The 21,543-nt window shown below is 36.8% G+C and overlaps 1 protein-coding gene across 2 annotated transcripts; it reads left to right on the plus strand.

Moving 5' to 3' along the window:
- The first annotated feature begins 395 nt into the window (after positions 1–395).
- On the plus strand, positions 396–19,556 carry LOC145500553 (RUN domain-containing protein 1-like). Of its 2 annotated transcripts, none has more exons than XM_081480074.1 (22): positions 396–709; positions 4,104–4,191; positions 4,954–5,004; positions 5,411–5,524; positions 5,948–6,055; positions 6,817–6,896; positions 9,069–9,110; positions 9,213–9,255; positions 9,817–9,840; positions 10,384–10,450; positions 11,243–11,343; positions 11,724–11,894; positions 12,693–12,763; positions 13,094–13,171; positions 13,496–13,685; positions 14,453–14,545; positions 15,350–15,472; positions 15,777–15,869; positions 16,467–16,535; positions 16,915–16,943; positions 17,695–17,789; positions 18,687–19,556. In XM_081480074.1, the coding sequence occupies exons 1-22, from the start codon at positions 579–581 to the stop codon at positions 18,800–18,802; spliced, it is 1,977 nt and encodes a 658-aa protein (XP_081336200.1). In that variant the 5' UTR covers positions 396–578; the 3' UTR covers positions 18,803–19,556. The 2 variants fall into 2 exon arrangements, with proteins under 2 accessions (XP_081336200.1, XP_081336201.1); XM_081480075.1 differs by having other exon boundaries at positions 398–709; positions 12,696–12,763.
- Positions 19,557–21,543: the final 1,987 nt, after the last annotated feature.

Raw genomic sequence — 21,543 nt, forward strand, 5'->3', positions numbered from 1 at the left:
TAATCAAATCATTCAGTTTTAACCGTAAAAAAATTCCTACGCCCACAACAATCACTCGATCGGCTCAAAAACGCTGGTAAACCTAGAAAAGGGGCTTCCCCGTCTACAGTGTATGTTTCGTCTCCAAATGTGAAATCGGAACGGAAATTCAAATAAGGCTTTGCTTCTTTGTAAATTTGCCCTGATCACCCTTTGGTATATCGTGTGCTTCCAATGGCTGTTTTTGGGACTTATTATAAGTCTCTCTTTACCGTTGTTCTAAACATCACGAAAATGCCGTAATTTTGCTTCTTTTTGGTTATAGTTCTATCGATAGAGGAATGAGGGTCAGGCCAATCCCCCTACTCCACCCCTGTGTGGGTTGAAACAGACTCACCCTACTCTAGTTCGTCACCCACGCAGGGACTCGATGCGCGTCAATGCACGTCAACAATTTGATTGCTTGTTTCCGTTGATCTGCCCGTTGATCTTTGGCTTATTGCTGATTTTTCTGGTTCAGGTAAACAAAAAAGAGGCAGTCCTAGTTTCCGAACGTACCTGATCGACAATGAGGCCGAGCTGCAAAGTCTAGAAACAAAATGGCAGACTTTGAATACGACGATTCGACCTTTTACAGTTCGCGTCCTTTAGAAGAAAGATGGCCGCCTTTGGGAGCTGCAGTGGATAATACCGCAGAAAATGGGACAAAAAGCTCTGACTACACGCGAAAGTAAGTCTTATTTCGTAATCCACCGTCTCTAAAGTGATTTCTAATGTTATTTCGCCTTCTGGGAAGATTTCAGTTTCAAAATTGCGCTGAACTTTGCTTTACGATCCTCAGTTCATTATGCGTTTTGCTATTCTAATTTCATGTACATCGATCACTCGCGTTCATTCGTAATTGTTCGTTACAGTATTATTATTGTTATGTCCTTCTTATTCGAAAAAGGTTCAGCGATAAAGAATTTTTACTTTTAGGTTTACATTGGGCAACTAGTTCGTTAAGATAAGAGGTACCACAATGTATTTCAGCGTCTCCGTAGGCTAAGCTTATGTTCATTTTCGCGCCCAGCGTGTTTTCATTGAAAGAACTGTGAAAATCGTGCGATCTTACGTTAGGACCAAAATCTCAAATGAAACGCTCCGATCGTGAATGAATGAGCCTTCCCTCAGAAATGCCTTATGTAGGAAAAAATTGAAGAGTGAATATCGCTTTTTTGACATAAAGTTTCTTAACGCTTGTAGATGTCTTGTCCTTTCTGAATAATTTATAACCGAACATAATACGAGAAAAATCGGTTTTTAATCAAATTGACCCATGCTACACGAGCAAAATAATCACATTCTTCGTGGAATTGCTTCAAGAAAGAGCTCACCGCTCCCTTAATTCTTCGGCTGTTTTACATGTAGGACAAATAATTAAACATCCGCATTCATTCAAAGATGATAATTATTTTGTTCCTAATATCTCAGATTTCAAACCTGGACATTACTAGACTCCTGTAAAATGACCTTCCTCTGTTATTTCAAGAAAATTCTTCTTCCTTGTACAGAAAGTTCGTCTGTGTAATTAAATTATAAAAGGAAAGGGAGTTGGAGAGAGGCTAGGTTGGAAATGAGGGAGCAGTGAATGAAATAAACAAATGTAATGAGCATTTCCTCTGTTTTGTTTTTCAAAGTTATGTGGTATTTTCTTGTAATCTGCCTCTTGCAATATATTTTTTACTATACTGTTTTAGAAATTTGTTGTTTTCAATTGGTAATTGAGTTGTCAACATCTGTGAATTATTTTCGCTCTTTAAAATGGCAGCAAATTTAAGTACAGTCGTACAGGAACCTACAGTTCACCTTTTCACTGATTAGAAGTTCTCAACCTTCGCCTTCAACATTTGAACCTCTCTGTCATGAGAATTTACACTCCCAGTCTCATATGAACAGCATGTAAATGAACATTTTTCATGGGACCTCCCATAGTGCACAACTCTTCCGGCGGACATTGTTTTTCCTATTTAAAGGGTGTCCCCCTATGGCGGGACTGTGGTCTTGTTAGATGTCAAACTAGAAACCTGCCATCATGTATTCTTTTTATCTTGTATGACAATAAGAGAAAGGAGAAAAAGCAGACTTCACTCTTCTCTATGTATTACTGAAAATGACACAGCAGGTCCAACTACCCCTCAAGTTGATTATCTATCCATGGCATTTTGTTACATTTAACAAAATAAATTGTGGAATTGTTCAACATTTCAAGGTAATACATGTATATGGTTGAGAAAAGGTTTTTGGTAATCAAAGAAATTTCACCGTAATGTTATGACCATTATGTATGTAGACCACTGTTGACACAGTATAGAATCTTTATTACCAAAAGTGAATGTGCAGTGAACGCTGTTGTACTTGAGCCTCTCAGTACTATCAGTCTGCTTCCTTTCATTCAGCTATGTGTTCCTCAAACTCTTTTTTCATGGTTTTGTAAATTTATGTACATGTATAAAGTTTACCAAGTCAGTTTGACTTGTACTTCATGCTCACTGAAAATGCTTGACTTGCCTTTTCAGCACACTATTGAAAATTTTTGAAAGCCTTTCTCTTCAAGTGTGGTAAATCTATAAATTCTCAGTTCAAAATTAGTGCAAGTAGGGATTGCGTGGAGAAGATATTTGACTGTGGCTTTAGGATAAACCGGGTAAAAATATTGTTCTAACCAGATGCCCTTTGGTGAAAAATAATTTCTTGGACGTACATACATGTATCAAGTTAGAAAATGTATTTGCTTGCAGTATAAATACAGTGTCTTATATCAGGACTTCATGAATGACACTGACATTACTCTGAATGTTGTTGGGAAGGAAGAGTTCACTAGGTGCTAGTTTTCAGTACGTCTTTGAGGTACCATGTGTATTACTTTACAAACTTGTTTGGCATGTATTTACATGTATGCTTAGTATCATGTACAATGGGCTGAAATTAGAAACTAGTCATGCATGAACTTCCATACAATAAGAATTGAATAGTGCTTGGACTGAAATTATAGCTAAGCTGAAAAGGTGTTAAATATGCTTTGAGGTGTTGTGCAATTCTAAGCAATTTTACAGACAATTTCCATGGTGATGGTTGTTATCCCAAAGAATGTGCAAATCTGACTGAGAATAAAGACAACTAGTAAATGAGTTCTGTGGCAGATATTCATTTGCATTGAAAAGAGGAGAGATTAAATCTCCTAGAAACAGAAAATGAATTAAAATGCTGTAAAATTTTACTGTCAAGGAAGAATACAGTACATGTGCGTGTAGTCCTTGTAGAGTTACAGGTGAGCCCTAGGCCTTGTTTCAGTTTCTATTCAGCTTGCATTCAGTTGAACAGGAATATTTTTTAGGGTGTAGGATTTACACTGTATATATTCAACTGTTCAATTTCCTTTGTTATCAAATGACAGAATATCTATTCTGATCAATTCCTTTTTTTTTTTTTTTTTTTTTTTGTATAGTGTGTTAATAACCATAAATGTATTACAGCTTTGTGGCAAACTTAAAACATCCTGATGTTTTAAAAAGGAATTATACTGCAATTTATTTCAAGTGAATCAAAGACATTTTTTACAGCTGTTTTTACCATCTTGTTTGTAGACGTAAACATTGCACCGTGCGTGGTTGTTTTATTTTTCGTAATAATACTCTTTTTAATGTGTTTCAAGGTTAGTTTTGTTCACAGTTAGTGTACCATTTTTATTTTGTCCCTCATCGTGAAGCTCAACCCATGTTTTGTTCTTTTGTTGTTTTTAACAGGAAGGGTAGTAAATTTGTAATAATTTTAAACTTGATGACTCTTGTTTTTTAATAAGCTTAGGATGAACACACACACAGCTGTACATTGCAAATTTTCAATCCTTATATTTTCCATTTTAAAGCGATGTCTTTAAGGCAATACATACTGTACATTCTCTCCTTGTCACAGAAAATGACATTGGGGGACAGTATTCTTAATCGTAAATCAAATAGTTTGAAATTAGTACTTCTAGTTTGAGTAAATGTGTTGAAATAATATTGTTTCACCAGATTTAGTTTTAAAAATAATCATGTTAATACATACACTTGTATCTAAGGATTTGTCATAATGTTTGTCAGGTCAGACCATGAAAAGCTAAAAGAGCTTGAAGATGAACAGGAGGAGTTAAATGGCTCTCTTCTTGCCCTCACAAGCCACTTTGCTCAGGTACTTATAATAATAACAACTTACTGAGTGACTTGAATGTATTGCAGCTGCTCAAAAAGGATAATTCGTTAAAAATTTTGGCCACAAATTTTCTGAGTTCTGTGACACAAATTTTTATATTGTACCCTGAAAAACTCCTGGAATTACCTTTAGTTACATCATCTCGGACTGGCTGTACATGAATCTCCACTTGAAGCATCCTATCCAGAAAGAGGTGGGGGAGGGGCAGGGGAGGGGTTGGGAGGTGGTAAGAATACTTTTATTCACTTTATTCTCTGGAGGTGTTGGTTCACTTGTTTTGTTGTTGTTGTTGTTGTTGTTGTTGTTGTTGTTGTTTTTTGATCAGAGCCAGATTTGATATTAAGCAATTAATTCATGCTTTAGGGCACGTCTTCGGCTTATGATGCATGTGGACCATTTTGAGAATTATTACATTAAAACAGTTGCTCTAGTCACATGTACATGTAGGTGCATCCTAAAGCAACTTTACACTGCAAACTCTCTGTTTTACATGCTATCTAAAGTTTCTACATTTATCATACTTGTAATTTGATACACAGCTAAAAGCATGAATCAATTGTTTCATAACATTGCCAATAGAATGGTAAGGCTTGTAATTAGCAAAGTTTACTTTGCACATACATGTACCGTGAGGCCTGCACATGCCTGTGATCATTGGATTATTGTGCATGTTAACATATACATGTGTATACTGAGTTTAATAGTGTGGCTTTGCTAGCTATTTTATAATTTGTTTTCTAGGTGCAATTCCGATTAAAGCAGGTTGTTGCTGCTCCTGAAGAGACCAGAGAGGTGGGTCAAGCTTATGTTCATACTTTTCTTCTCTAGTTCATCTGATGAAAGACTAACACAATTTTTGCCACTTCTTAATAAAAGTTGTTGCACCAATTCTTGCTGGCAATTCATCTAAACTGGTCAGCTCTTTTTGAAAAAAGAACCACATTGTTATATTCTGATGTACCAGTGCTGTCTACTACACCCATTGAACTTTCCAGCTAGCATTGTCTTGTCTATGTGGTAAAGTCTGCTTTTACTCTTTCACTTGTGCAGTTTTGTAGAATGACCCATTAACTATTTTATCATGGCGTTCTTGTGATTTCTCTTTGGTGTCAAACCACTTTTTTGCCATCATCTAGAGGTACATGTAGCTTCTCAGTGTTACATGGTACAGTATTTGTCATATCATGTTTCTTTGTAGCGGTTGCTAATGGAGCTGGAAGAGTTTGCATTCCAAGGATGCCCTGATGTGCGAGGTCCACAAAAAAAGGAAAGTCCAGAAAAGGCATTGAATAATGATGGTGAAGATAAAAATGTGAGTTTCATGAAACATATTCAGTGATAGACCATTCTCTGAGAGCTTGCGAATGTAGAATCAAAGTGACAATCTTGTGATCATTTAGTCTTTGTTAACCAAACTAAAATAATGCTGAGACTGAAGTATGCTTTCCATGGGTAGTAGCAATTTCTCCAACACTAGTGACTATGTGCTAATTAAGTACGAAACTGGAGTTACCATAAGATCAAGGTGTAAGCCTCCAACATGTGGGCTTCTAATCTTGGAAGAACTTGCATGTATAAGTTAACAGTATTTACAAGCTTAATGGTAAGTTACATTTGGTGGGGCCATGTTTACAGGCAGTGTTATTCATGCAGTCAGGCCAAACTTACGGTAGAATGTTTATTCCAACATGTCCCCTTTTATTTATAAATTATTACTTTTTTTATTTCTAATCAGAACTTACAAGAATATGAACAAAAGCTGAGCCTTGAGAAAACAAAGCAAGAAAGCCTCATAGGACAATTGAAAGATCAACTGGAGGAAATGGAAAGATGTGTCGCTATGGTATGGGAAATTAGGACTTCTCCACTCTGCACTAAATGTCTATTAAATATTTTAATTGTATAAAACTTTATTTGTACTTTGTGAAAAAAAAATTGTTAAGTCACATTTCTTTGATAATTATCGTGACAGGGTACAATTTTCCAAGATGCTATTACTGTAAATCCATGATAATGTTTGAGGAGCAGGATGGCACCGTTGTGAGAGTGCTCACTTCCCACCCATGTGGCCCGGGTTTGACTTTGATTCCAGCCAGGTTCCATAAATTATGGGGTCAAGTTTGTTGTTGGTTCTTGCCTTGCTCCGAGGGTTTTTCAAAATTTCAATTCAATCAGGATAGAGGACCTGCATGAAAATCAGATAAGGCTGATGTGGCTTCCTTAGTAATTTTTTTAAATTTTTTTTATTTCTGGATTACGATTATTAATGGTTATGCCCTGTGGGGATTACCGGTATGTGAATTTCAACAGTTTTCCCTCAGAGGACAGCAGGAGGGGATGACTGTAAAATGTACTGATTTAAATAGAAAGCCAGCAGAGAAATGTAGTTAGCAAACTTGTAGTTCTAAATCATGTCAGCATTTTTCCATAGTACCAAAATAAAGAAGGTGGGTCGGGGAGAGAGGGAAGGTTGGGGGGGGGGGGGAGGGGTTGGGATATTGTTAATGATGTATTAGGTTTTTGAAGTGCACGAGTTTGTTAACTGAGTGAATTAAGATATGAATGAAGATTTAGTCACACATAATTTTACATTTTCTTATTTAGGGTGTCTCAGGAAATGCAAACGAAGAGTTAAGCCCAGAAAAGCTTGTTGAGAAGCAGCGTATTGTGATCGAGGAACTGAAGTGAGTCTCTCTTTAGTATTGTTTTGTAAATGCTCTTTCCTGTTTATTTTGAAATCTCAATGAAAATCTTGTCTTCTACAATAAACGAAAGACTAAATTTGTCTGAAATGACATTTAAAGCTAAATTAAAGTATGAGTTCATAAACTGAGTGGCAGCATTATTTAAAGCACAATAAAAAATTAAACTACTTTATTATAATTTTTAAAGTTATAAATAAATGTGTAAAATCATAAAAAAATAAATTGATAATTTTTGCTCATTTCATTAAACTTAAAAAATAAACTGAGGAACTTTGAACATTTGAATTTTGTTCTTTTGCATGATTGTACAGATTATGCAAGGTTTTGCAATGCATGAGTATGTAGGTTGACATGACTGTGCTAAACTTGTGTAAATAATAAAGCACTTCAATTTATTTGAATCTAGGCAGACAAATAAAATTATTATCTACAGTAACATGATTGTATACTATAAATATACAACTTTGTCACAGAGCCAATTTGAAATGGTCACAAGTATCGCATTTGCACATACACATGTGTTGTATGTATTGAATTTGTTAGGTTTACTTTAGTTAGTAATTACTGTACAAGCATTCATGGGTCCCATGATGAGATCTGAACCTAACTTTTGAACCCTTAATAAGCAGTGCTCAACGGACAGTGGCTTGTGAACTGGTGTTACTGGGCATGAGACTAGCAGCAACAGATATACGGTATAGCCTTGAGTGTAAAATGTGTAAACTTGGGAATATTTTAGGTGGTACATGTGTATCATTCCAGGAGGTTAATATGTTTTATATTGACCTTCCAACGTGGGTCAATCTGTTTCAACTGGAAGATACAGTAGCTTTCATATTCATATACTGTAAACAATATAAAACAATCTGAATTAATTCATGAGAAATGCTAATGAATGAATTCCAAAAAATATAACCATATACATGCAACTAGATTGTTATGTCTGACTTAGTTTAACACAGATTAGCTGAGGGTGACTGCAAACTAAACTTAAAATTAATCTGACCTTCATGTACAACAGCTACACCGAAGCACTTATGAAAGTTAGTATGCCTGAGTTATATCTTGTCCAGATGATCACACTTGATGGATTGAACTAAGAAATGAGATTAGGTAACAAGTGATGTGTTGATAAAGGAAAAGCTCCCAACGACAATGTGCCATCAAGTTTTGAAGATTTTTGACATTGTTCAAAAGTGACAGAATTTTGGCATGTGACTTTCTGATGTTTTTTTTTTGTCCTGTTTGCTTTCATTTTCAACAAATAATGATGACAAAAAACTTTAGATTTAATTTCCTAGTGGCTTTCTTTGCAATTCTTTTCTTGAAACCCTTGAAACAAATGAAAGCTGTTGTTTCTCCAAACAAAGAAATCAGCTTTATTTACATGGGTCTCACTGGGCCGTCTCACTGCAGTGTACCATTGAATATTCTCTAAACTGTAATTTAAATACAATCTTAACAAATTAGTATTTCATAAACTGATTTATTAAAGATAAAAGATAAATTCTTTCAGCCTCTACATATGGTCAGTAATAAACTGATTTCAAGTTCTCTAATTCCCTTTTAACCTGATGGTGAGGACACTTGAACTATCAACACTTGACTTTCTTTGGTACACAGTTTTTAGTGACCATAGATAGCATAAGTGTGTTTTGTATTAACAAGAGTATCAAGAATTTCTACTTTGTCAAAACACTAATCTTGTACATAATATAAAAAGCCTTCACTCTAGAGTCACAAAAAATGTAAAATAAAAACTGTTAAGTGTCCATGGTTCAAGTGTCCTTACTGTAAATCTTTTGATTGTTAAATGATATTACAATGCCATTATTAAATTTCTTCTTTAAAAAATAAATGTAAAACTGTTGACATGATATTAAACTAAAAACGTGTCAAATAAGATATGATTTATTATTAAGTCTAAAAAACTAAATTTTGTATTCATAAACAGATTTTCTTTTAATTTGCAAACAACCATGAAGCAAGAAGTTTAATTCAATTAATACAGTTGCTGGAAATATAATTGACATTGCAATACACTGTCTATTACTGACACATGTATATAAGTTTACTATCTTCAATAACTATAGTTTTATTGGTGTATACAGTAAACTTGTACAATTATGGTAATTTCCTCATTTTTTCTAGGGCAAAAATGGGTCTCAATCTAGAGGGAATAGAGAAGTTAAGGTGAGAACAATTTCTGAATGATAATTGAAAAATTAATCAAATCTTTTGTGGTCAATACAGGTTTACACAAATCATTGCTAACAATATTTCTCTTCATTTTAGCGATGATGATGTGCGGAAAAATGTTGATAATGCAATAGGGGAGGTAGGAAAGCTTTATTCATTATAAATTTTGAATGTTTACCTAGCTACACTGTACAAATCTAAGTACTGACAGGATATTTTAAACTGCATGTTTTCTGTTGGTAATTTTCACTGCATATATTGCAGTATTTATAGGGCTAGGGTAATTTTATAAATTGGTTAACATAGTTGACACTTTAATGGCGTTAATGCAGTTCTTGAAAAACACTGCTTACAGGATTACAATTTGGGTAAAACATTTCTTTGCATCTCTGCTTTGATCTGTTATTTTTCTTGTGTTGTTCTCACAAGGAAACAACTTCTTCAGTGATGTACATGTACATGTAACCACCACTAGTATTGAAGCTGTGACTGTGAAAAGTTGCATGATACATTTCATGAAAATTATATTTTATAGCAACAGTTTTGAAAATTAAACAATAAGTCAGGCCAAAATCAATAATGTGAAATTTACTCCATTGCGTTGTAAATGTCCTTTTCTGTAATATTGGTGAAGTCGTGTAACAATGTTGCAAAGTAGAAATGATGTTTTATGACCTCTTTTTTTGTTCTTGCTCAACAGCTCATGCATCCTGTCAAGACAAAGGTATTATTGAAACCTCTCTACATGTACATTACATAGTTGTTTTGCTGTGGAGTGTTTATGTGAGCCTGCCAGCATGTGCAACATGTCTTATTTTTTATGACTTTGGGGGAGGGCAGAGGGAGGGAGCAGGAACCAATGGACCTTTTCTGGGATATGGTGGCCATTTAGAATTCTGTTGTTTAAAATGGCTATTATGGGATGTTTAGGGGGCAAATATATAATAATTAACCCCCCACCCCTCCCCTCAACATCCCATAATAGCTATTTGAAACAACAGAATTCAAAATGGCGGCCGTAATGGTGTTCATTAAGTTCAACTACAGTCCTACACTTTGGTCAAAAAAGTAACCTTGAAGTGTGACGTTTTGTTTTTATGTAGAGAGCTACATGTACTTACATGTAGGTAAGCAGCTAGGCATGATATTGACTTATAGACCTGTTAATAATTTTATATGGTATAAACAGACCTGTATAAATGTTGCCATTAAATCAATAATTCTTAAAATAAGCTGTAATGATAATGGTAAGACCTTTACTTTACAGGAGGAGCTTGTTAAACAACTCACAACTCAAATTGCGGATCTGGAGAGATTTGTCACATTTTTGCAGGGTTTGTCTTGGTGTTATAAACCTGAAAAAGAAGTTTTAAAGACTATACCTATGTCTGAGTTCTGAATTCTCTATTTTTTGTATGCTAAGCTAATACTCTTTACAAGTGTATGGTCTGTCAATTGATAATGTTGTTACTTGTAGTTAAAGAGACACTGTCACAAAATATTTGCCTGAAACTGTTATAAATTCAGGAAATGGGCCCTAAATTTATGTAATAAGAACTTAATTAGCTCTAACTAAATGATTAAAAGCAATTTCTCGAAGAAAGCGCACACTGCAGGAACATTTTTGCAAAATTTCAATGAATTTCGAACCAAACTTGAACCTTTGAAAAACTGACATCCTGACGCTTTTTCAAAAATCCATATCACAATTTCCGTTTCCATCCTTGCTATCATTATTAGCCATCCTCATTTCGTAATGGGTCTTAATCATTTGTCGAGTACTACTCTACCAAATAAAACCATTATTGTTCAGCGTTCAAAGATCGTTACATGTTTTTGAGATGTCCAAAATCATGCTAAAAATGGTGATAGTGTCCCTTTAATTGAGTAATTAAATAATTTACATCATTCTTGGTTACACAAGTATGAGTCACCCTTAAAATAAGTATTTTCAAAATTAGTGTAATTATTTACAGGTGTGTGTTATATTGATCATACCTGTTCAGTAGTTTTGAGAGGCATTGAAAGTGTCATTGTTGACACAATGAGTTTCATACAATGCAGACTGTAATACATTGTCACAAAGTTGAATGGTATTTTTTGACAGTTATGTTATTTGTTTATAGGTGAAGTGGAAAATGCTGAAGAACGTACAGAGCGAGCCAAAGCATGCCCTTGCCCTGTGCACGCCAGAAGAGGCAGAAAGATACCAAAGGATCGTCTGAGGGTACAGTTTGCATTAAACCAAACTTCAACATCATGCAGTACATATTTTTAAGTCAGTAGTAACCAGCTATACGGTAATTAGGGGTCTTGATCGGCCTGACCACATGAAACACACGCATTATGCAAAGTCAGGGTTTGGGGGTTAACAGTGCTTGTATATTATTGTATAATAAGTAGTGAGATGGACATGTGGGAGAGGTCCCCCCCCCCCCCCGCTCGATAATAAAATGCAATAATAACTTTTGAGAATACCCAGTCGTACGTGATTTAAAGTACTCAACTTACTCCTAGAACTTGTATTGCTGAATGTCTGAGTAGAAACAAACTCTTGATTGTGAAGTGAAGATTGTGCATTCACTTCTTTTTTGTTGTTTTGCATAGGGTAAAGGTGGCTCCCATAGATCAGTGGAATATTCATCGGACAGTGTTAATGAGCTGGATTACGCATGTGACTACAGCTTAACAGAGGACATGTCTGGCAGTGACGACGGCAATGGGTGCTGTCTTCATGTGTCGCCTATCCCAGAAACACCTGATGAGATCCGCAGTAAGGTATGAATGAGCTTTGTGCAGTTTCATAGTAACTGTCACTGTGGGTGTTCCACTAAATGTTACCATTCACAGAGCCACTGACGTTCTAGCAAACTTGCCACTGATTTGACTGTGTATAATCAGGACAACAATGCTAAATCCACTGATACTTAGTATATAAAGACATTTATTGTTATCTCAATCTCAGTCATTAAACTAATTATTGCTCATACAACTAAAAGAACATGGTTGGAGAAGGTTGTCTTAAAATGTGTGTTACGAGTATCGTTGTAGAGCAGGGTTGTTTCCAGACAGAACTCAGGATCGCCGGTAACAGCGACAAACTAATTTATTTCCGTAAGATAACTTCGTGAGTTTACAGCACTAAGCTTCTTCAAATCTGAATCAATCTCTCTTACAGCAGAATCTCTCGCTCTAATATACATGAGGCTTAAAGTTCTAGAAACTTCCATTACAAGCTAAATTAAGTAGTTTAACACAGTTTCTAATCTGAGTAATTACATAAGGATTAGAATGTTCTGGAATGTTCTTATACAAGTTGGTCACGGCTGAATGACTTCCGGTTCTAGATTGTTCTAGAAATTGACTTAGACAATTTTTCGTAACAATGTGAGGTTTATAGACTGAGAGAACGAGAAATTAATTGATATATATATATGTATTGATTCTACACTGATTCTATTCCATTCTTATTATTGATCTATTGATTGCTTAATCCATGGTTAATTTACTGATTTATTGATTGATTAACCTCAAATAGGTAAGCTCATTCTATTCTGCTTCTTTTTGTCCCCCAAGCAGAAAATACGAGATGCAAGTATGGCAATTATCAAAAGAGCGCTTGCAATTTTACAGTTGTTTGCAATCAGGTGAGGCTAACATTGTGGAATTTGTTTCTCGGCTGGCTGATTACCAAACCAAATGAATTGTAATTTTTTTTTGTAAAATAAATGCGACATTGATTATGATGTGTGGAGGAACATGAGGGTCCAGGAGAGGAAATTGGAAAACTTCGTCCGCAAAAGAGGGGTGCTTGTCTCCAACCAGGAACCTAAAATGACCCCAGTCAAACTGTTAGGCAACCTAACAAAAATGTTGGGGAACTGGGGCTAACCAGCAATCGTACGTTTTATTCGCAAAAGTCTTGTGTATACGTCGTTTTTTTGCTGACAGTGTCGTTTTTACTGTATATTTTTTAGTCAGTTTGGCTGTACTGGAAAACAGATTCAAGACCAGATTATAAAGAAAGCAACTTCTGTGGCTGCACCAGGATACTTGTAAGAAAATCTCTGTTGATAACTTTTTCTGGAATTTCTTTAACTCCTATTTGAGCCGAATTTTTCTTACAGGTCTTCGAGCGTTTCTGGTAGAACGGTGTCATGGATTATGTTACTGGAAATAATAAATGTAGCTTCTATTTTGTTAGAAGTTTTTTTTTTTTCTCGCAATCTACATGTATGTGCTAGTGTTCATGTTCTTTGTTGTGTGGAGAGTAAGTGGGGTTGATAACCTTAACCGATTACAATATTCATGGCAAACACTCTGTGAAGAACCTGCGCCTAAACTTCCTATTTATGTACTTTGTCGTCGTTTGTTTTCAGCGGACATCTGGCTCAGCTGCAACAAGCTGTTCTAAAAATCATTGATATAAAGTCACGCGAGCCGCCCAGCGAAGGAGAGGAGTCTGGGCCTAATTCGCCTCAGTCTCCGACGGTCGTGCAAAGAAGGACGCGGATTCGTACCAGTTCCATGTCTTCCGCCGACACTACTCTGTCAGAAAGTAGTGATAGGGTAAGAGAAAGGACTTGGTAATAAGGATAATTAGGGAGGAAAAACAGGCGCGAACACCGTTGGCTTACTAATTTTGGAATTGCCAATGGAGCAGTTACGGCTCGCTATACAAAAGTTGGTAACCAGGAGAAAAATGCGATGTAGTCTTAGAAATTTGTCAGTAAATGATGAATAAATCAAATTATCAGTTTAAGACCTGTAGAGTCAGACTTTTCAGAAAGGCACAGTATCTGATAGTCAACAGTCAGTGGATTCTACATGTAGCAGTCAGATTGAACACATTCCTTGGTTGTGACACAATTCTGTTGGCCTCTAGGTTTGAGAACGACTGGAGCGATGTTATATCGGACAAGATGCATATTGAATTAGATTTCTGGCACGTTCATATGGTGTTATTAAAAGTTAAAGGAATCATTTCCTTGTTGTATGGTCTATATTCAATATTTTTCCATTTAGACGATAGTTTTAACTGAAAAATCGGTTATTCTCCAGTCGCTAGCTTCCAAGTTTTAGTTATGAGAAGAAGTAAGAGCAAATCCGTTAATATGGAAGTTTAATTTCTCCTTCATTTTACCTATACCTTGTCAAGCAGAGAGGTAATGAGATTAAAGACATTAGTCAGCGAAGAAAGATCGTCTTGATGTACTACCAAATTCTCACAACCACAAAACACAACAAGTCAACAATGAGAAGGACAATTAGTAAGGAGAAGATTAATTTTAATCATGTAGATTTTCATTTATTCCTTGTGTGTATGTTCATAATAGTTTGATTACGCCAGAGACGCTGAACTGGTAAATGTTGTGAGAAAAGACTTAGCCATGGCTTTGAAGGCTCTCTTTCAGCATGGATTAGTAAGGGTGAGTTCACAGCGACGATTGAAATACTCACAATCTGGTCTACATTACTTGCAAAAAATTTCAGTTCGGTCACCTTTAATCCCATTTCGGACAAAGTTTGGACCAAAATTTCGGATACTTTGCTGAAACAGAGCTAATGTAAATTTACGCCTACGAATTAGACTAAAACAGCATCTGTGAAAATGATAGGTTTACTGCACCCTCACGGTTTTACAGATACACGGACTAGAAATAAACACAAATTTCAAAATTCATTTCATTCGAATCTATTGTCTCAACTAGAGTTCGCTCCATAAAGGAAACTAAGAGATTTGGAGCTACTTGAAAATTTATGTGCTGTCAATATTCCCGACCCTTAAAATTTCGGACGGTTTTATTTTCGGACATCTTTTTTGCCCGGAATTAAAATCGTCCGAAATTGTTTGCAAGTAATGTACTTTCTTGTTCCTCTCCCTCTCTAACTATGTATACTTTCGTGTTCGAGACTGATTAAAGGGGCTCAGTCGCGGTGTTTTGTCTTTTTTTTTTGGGCCACGTACAAAATCTCTTAAATGGAAGGAAACTTGAAAATAATAGTTTTGTAAGATAGGAAAACATCAAAGAGATAATAATAAACCCTAAAGGAACAAGGATGGTCAAGGATGGCGAAGATTGACATGGATTGTAAACGACGCATTTGAAAAATTTAGGCTAAACTTTTCAAAATGTGCAAATCGTGAGTGAGCTCCTTTAAACTTCTTCCTCTCTCACGTCGTTCCTGCCTCATGTTCGTAATCCATGCCCCTGTTATAATTGTGTTTTCAGACTGTTGATCATCGTCTGATCTCGTCCAAGTCGCTTGTGGCGTGTATTGTGCCCACAACAAGATCGTCTCTTCCTAAGCGAATGCATATTTGGGAACTTTTTAATGAATATTACGGAATGAAGGTAAGTTATATTTCTATTAATAAAAGTAAAACTGGCCCAAATTTTCTGTTCCAGACTTCAACCTTCACAAGAATGCAAATAAATTGTTGGAGACATTTCTTTCCTCTTGCCTGTAATCACCGAACCGAGTGAGACTGCGAACAAATCTCGAGTGCTCTGATAGTTATCTCATCAGTCTGACGTCATTAGAATTCGCGTTGCTTAGCAACCTTTGAAGAAAACCGACCCCACACTTAACCTGTTCTTCTTTGTCAGCTGGGTATGCGCAAGGTAACTATTTGTCTGTTATTTTTTTTCTTTTTAGCGCGGGAGAGAATATAACTCCACTCCTGCCAGACGATTGTCCGAGGCATTTGGTATCGAGGTTCATGGCTCAAACACGGTCTCAGCTAAACAGGTATGAGTGTAAAGTAATGGCTTCTTTACTTGGAGGGCCTGTTGAATAATAATTTTTTTTTGGGGGGGGGGGGGGGTATCTGGTGGCCGTTTTGGAGTCGCGTAAAACGTGGAGGTTTGGGACGAGAGAACGGGAACCTCGCCCCTACTCCCTATGACGTTGTTTTCATCTCTCTCCCCAAGCCTCCCCTGTCGCCTGATCAAAATCCACTCGTTCGATGCAGTTTAGTTATTATAAGAAATATCTTAGAAGTGTGGGTGCAGACGTGTTGTTTGAAGCACGCGCAAGAACGTTGCATTAAGATTTTAATACATATACTATTAACCGGGTGCAAAGGCCGTATTAGTATAAAATAGGCCCTTGGTGACAGTTCAGGAATGGCAGAGGACAAATATTCGCTTAGAGTAATTCTGAGCAAGCTTGGTCAAAATGACTTATTTCATGACTCTGTTATTGAAAAATATTGCAGATACTTTACTCTGCCTAATACTTGGAAAATATTGGACCGGCAACAAGGCAGTTGGTCGGCTGATTTTGGTTATTGGCCCTCTGAGATAAACTCTCACATATTCGTGTTTATCTTGTTATTTTCTATAGACATTGTTGAGAACGCTCCACAGAATAAAAACAACACACGAGCCCTGCAGACGGAGCATGGACGCCATGGTGAATAGCCAGAGTATAGTTAATAAATAACAGACAGTGTTACATGAAAATCATTTTATGAGAAAACGGTCTGGCATTCTAGCAGTGTCATCTCGGTTACTGCTCGTCATGCAATGAATCTACCTGGAGTAGGACGGCGTGACGGGACAATAATTTCTTCAAACGAGGCCATTTGATTCATCTTCATGTGATGCTAAATGAGACTATTGTTTCACTGTACAGTACGTTCATTGAATATTAATATAACAACAGTATAACAAGCAGAATCCTTGCAATGCTGCAGGCATGAATTTTAACAAGATCCATTGGATTAAAATGTTTTCCTCCAATTAACCTAAACATTCTTATTCTGATTTCTTTTTTCATACTTCTTTTGCAGTTCAAATCCTTGGTGTGCGCTGGAATAAAGTAAGTTTCTTGATTAAGACCACGAACCGTCCTGACATATTTCTGTTTTGTGCTGTGAGGTGATTTTCACGCTCATTTGTAATTCAAGACTAGAGTGCAAAAACCATACCCTATTTAGGACCAAAATTGCCAAAATCGATACCCTATCGGCTGAAAAACCACACCCTTTGTGGCTGCACATATCTATACAGCCCATATAAGTAAGTACCCCCCGCCCCAACCTTATGGTTAGTCGACTAATTCAGCTCTAGTGGATTGAATTCATGAAGACTGGATTCTCTGAGGCAAAGCCGAAACGTGATTTCAACTACGTATTTTTCTTTCCTTCCTCCTTCGCATCCTCTCTTCCTCCACCGAGACTGTATACACTATAAATAGGCCCCGTCCACACTACGCGGGAGGAACTTGAAAGTGCAACAATCACCGGTCATTTTGGATTTGTGTCTGAGGAAAACTCGGGCAGGGAAATCACAGGATTATCGTGACGCCAGCGTTTTCGAAAAGCTCCGTTTTTAAATTTTTTTTCCGTGTACACGAAAACGAAAAGCCAGCGTTTTCAAATTCCTCCGGTTTGAAGAAAGTTTTCGAAAAGCTCCGTTTTCGTGACGGATTAGTGTGGACGGTCGGCCTAACCGTAGAAATAAAGCTCCGTTTTCAAATTTCTCCTGCGTAGTATGGACGCTTCCTAAGTAGCTGTTGCTGTGTGCGTGCGCATCTCTTCTCAATGTTTCTCCGCTTGTGTTTGCTGCAGTCAAAAAAGGCTCATCCATTGGTGCCGTCTGATTGCCAAGAGTTCCTCGCTGGTGGAAGAACATTACCAATCATGGTCTTACGTTCTGATAACAGGTAAGACCCGTGATAAAGTACCTTGTAACGTTCGTCTTATAGAGCGACTGGGCCGCATATGAAAGAGAAATTTTCTCTTGGGCGTCCCGTAGAATTCTTGTTAATAAGCTCTCCCCCCCCCCCCCCCCCACACCACCAAAAAAACAAATGAGCCGCTTAATGTCTCTGACGCAAAAGACGAGCCCCGAATATAACCCCAGGGATGTTCAGACACTTGCCTGCCCATTCTTGAAACGCCAAATCCCCCTCCGATATGGTTCCACCCACCATGTCCCGGGTTCTACCCCTCCCCCACCGAGATTAAATCCACCAGAAAGGTTTTCGAACGAAAAGTAAGCCTGGCAAATTTTTGGAATTTTTACTGTTTGAGTTCTAGACACTGAGCAATAGTGAACCTTAGTTTACACAACATAAAACTTCTACTGTACTACTCTTCTACACTTGGTGTGGGATCAGAGTATGTAGGATTAAAGTATCTCCTTAAGCTTTTTTATCCAATTTGAGTATATGTGCGCCCTCGTCAACTATCACGCGATAGAAATCTGGAGCTCATAATCTAATTGTTTTAGTTTAAATTTACTAGTCGTTCAAAACTTTATCTAAATCCTCTTCACAGACACTTCGAAAACGCCAAGAAGCGGCCGTCATTTTGTTAACAAAGGTACACTGCTACGCTACTCACTATCTATCACAAAATAGAAATTGAGTGGCGTAGCCAATCAGAGAACGGCTTTCGTAATAGAACGCTAGTAGATTTATGCTAATTCGGGTTAGATCTAGAATTGTTCCTCTCGGTAGTCTGATTCCTCGTTGTCGTAACTTGCCAAATTGAGATATTTGTGTGAAGTGCACAGGGAAAGTCCAGGCTCACTATTTGTACTTTGATTTTTTTTTTAGGAATGGACGAAGCATTGGAACATCTAGAGCGACTGAACGAATATAATTTCCATATCCCAGAAGACCTAGCAATCAGGCATTTAACCAAGATTAATGATGCATTTGGAGACACTTAATGAATGGAGATATTCAAAAAATACGATATTTATCTTGAGATAATAATAAGTTATCTTCAGATAATAGATACAAACTGGTAAATAATTTAATGAGGGGATTCTTTTTTGAGGCGTCTGGTTAATTAAAAAATGTTTAGTGTGATAAAGTATTGAGTTTTGTAGCAATATCAGTTTTTGTTGATTAATTTGCGTTTTGTTTGCATCTATTTTGCTGCTGTTTTTATTTGAAGTTTTTAAACAAAACTGACTCGAGTTTTCTGCTGCCACAGAGCCGATTTGCGGTTTGAGAAATGGGGTAGAACCTCCACCTTCTCAAATTTCCTTTTTTTCTTGGAACTTCTATTCTATGTGGAAAAGTCTTTTTGAGGCACACATGTAGTTATTCTTTTTTGTACATTATTTGTTTTCATTTGTTTTTTCACGTGAGTTTAAATTATAAATTATTTGTGGAGCTATTAGCAGACTTTTTCCTCTCGCAGTCTCTCCTCATATCGTGTGTTTATTATTACAGAAAATTCATGAATGCCTTTTTCTAAGAAAGCAGGCGACGATTGAATGAAAATTGTGCAGTAAAACATCCTCGTAATATGTAATATCACTGATAATATTAATTAATGTCTTCTAACTGCCAGGACGTATCCTTGGTAGTGATGTATTGTTGGCAAATAATATAATGTAAGAATTGATGTAAAGAGCCTAACGTTACATTCCAAGGTAGAATCAGATGTCAGTAAAATAAAGATAAGTTATTAAACAGGGTTCTCATCCCTTCATACAGTGATCCAGGATAATCGATTTTTTACACGATTTTGAGTAGCTCACAAGCATGCTTGGCAAAGATAAGCCAAAAATTGAAGGGAATATATATCTATTTTTTCTCCTCCCTTCGCTCGCCCTGTGGGGGCTGACTTGAGAATTTCGCACGAGTTTATCGTCGCTTCGTGCCTGTGCTATTTATATTAAATTGGCACGCGACGAATCGATATTTCGAGGAAAAATAAATTGCAAAATTACATTCAAGGTAAATTTCTATAAGGTGGAAGAAGTTGAAAACGTAGTGGTTAGGGTTTCCGTGTCCCCCTTGCAAATACATTTTACGTGCATTTGGCGAGTAACGAACGAACTAACAAAGATGTCAAATCAATGGTTCTGAGCGGATAAGTTCTGTGTGGGCCTACTCTTCCGTGCAGAAAGCTTGCGAATGCATTTGGTTAGCCACCAGGTGAAAACATTAGTAATATTTCATCTTATGCTTTGATGTACGCAGTGTTTTATCAATTCAGACTTACAGGTATAACTGTTTCCACATCAAATTGAAATGGAGCTGACTTAACAAAGTAAGCCATCACTCGGCGATGCAAAGCTATTTATGATGTTGAATAAAAAAGATATTTACACGTGGGTGTTGGTGGAGGGGAGGAGGAGCAGATCGTGTTTTACAGAAATGAAAAAGTCCTTTCAGACCCCTTTCACAATTCACGGAAAATAAAGTATAAGGTTATGACGCGTCAAGAAAAAAGGGTGGGGGGAATGTTTTTCATTTGTCGGACGTGCAAAACCAATGAGATTTTGAAACTTAATATCCAATGCACAGCCTTGATCGACATCTTCGCTATTTCTCCGCTTTATTTTGCTCTCCACAGAGCAAAAAGGACATGGCCCCTTGATCCCTAGAAAAATTCCTTTTTTGTCCCTTGTTTCCTACCCAAAATTCCATTGTTTCGAAGTTCCCTTTAATAGTAGAGATGTCCCTTGTTCCCTTGAAATGAATGATGAGTATTCCCTTGTTCCCCCAAACCCCTGGGAGGCCCCCAAAGAGTAAAACTCGACTAATTCAGAGGGATCAAATGGATTAGCTTCCATAGATATGCAATATGTTTTATGAAGAAACTGACGGGTGTCGAAAATACATAGAGACCTGACATTATCAAAATAAACGGTTCACAGCGAACTCAACGGTTATTTCTCATTTCACTGGAAAAGTACTTTTTAGAAATCACGGTTTAGAACTACTAACAAAATCACTACTGTATTCACGAGAAAACAATAACATTTCACATTTCACGGGAAAAAAAACATAAGGTCATTCAGGAATCATGAAAATCTGATGCCCTTTATTTTCCTCGCCGCCACTCGGAAGTATGAGGAAACAAGGAAAATTACCAATTTAAACACATGCAATTTTGTGAAAGAATTTATTTACAACATTGATCATTTTAAGCAAGATAGAAATTAGGAATAAAAGCGAAACAATGAATGAAAATTTGCTGGCGAAAAATTTCAACCACTGGCCAACGATACCGATAACGACACAGTTGTGAGTCTCGGCTCACTCCCCAAAAGTTAGTTTTTCCGATTGCGAAATTCTTGAACGGCCACACCGCGCTTTTACTAGATAAAAAGAGTCATAGTAATATTATAAACTTGTGGCATTTTTACAGGCAGCTAGCCATAACCAAAAAAATAAAATGGTTGAAGCATTCTTTCAGATTTAATAAACAACGTTACGTTTTGCATTCTTGAAATTGGCCAAGGTAGATAATTGTATCGACCAGCAAAAATAATTCACTGAAACGAAATCTTGGTAGTAACTACTGCGTAGGTATCTATGCTGGCGTAAGTCTGTTCCGCCGGAATTTTCTGGAGAGGACGACGGAGGATTTCTCAGTACTGCAAGCGGGCCGTGTGTACAATCAGAAAGCGGCATGTAATCACCACAATACTCAATCCTTTCCAGTACT

The sequence above is a fragment of the Orbicella franksi genome, chromosome 10, assembly GCF_964199315.1.
Source record: "Orbicella franksi chromosome 10, jaOrbFran1.1, whole genome shotgun sequence".
In the NCBI taxonomy this organism is placed as follows: Eukaryota; Metazoa; Cnidaria; class Anthozoa; order Scleractinia; family Merulinidae; genus Orbicella; species Orbicella franksi.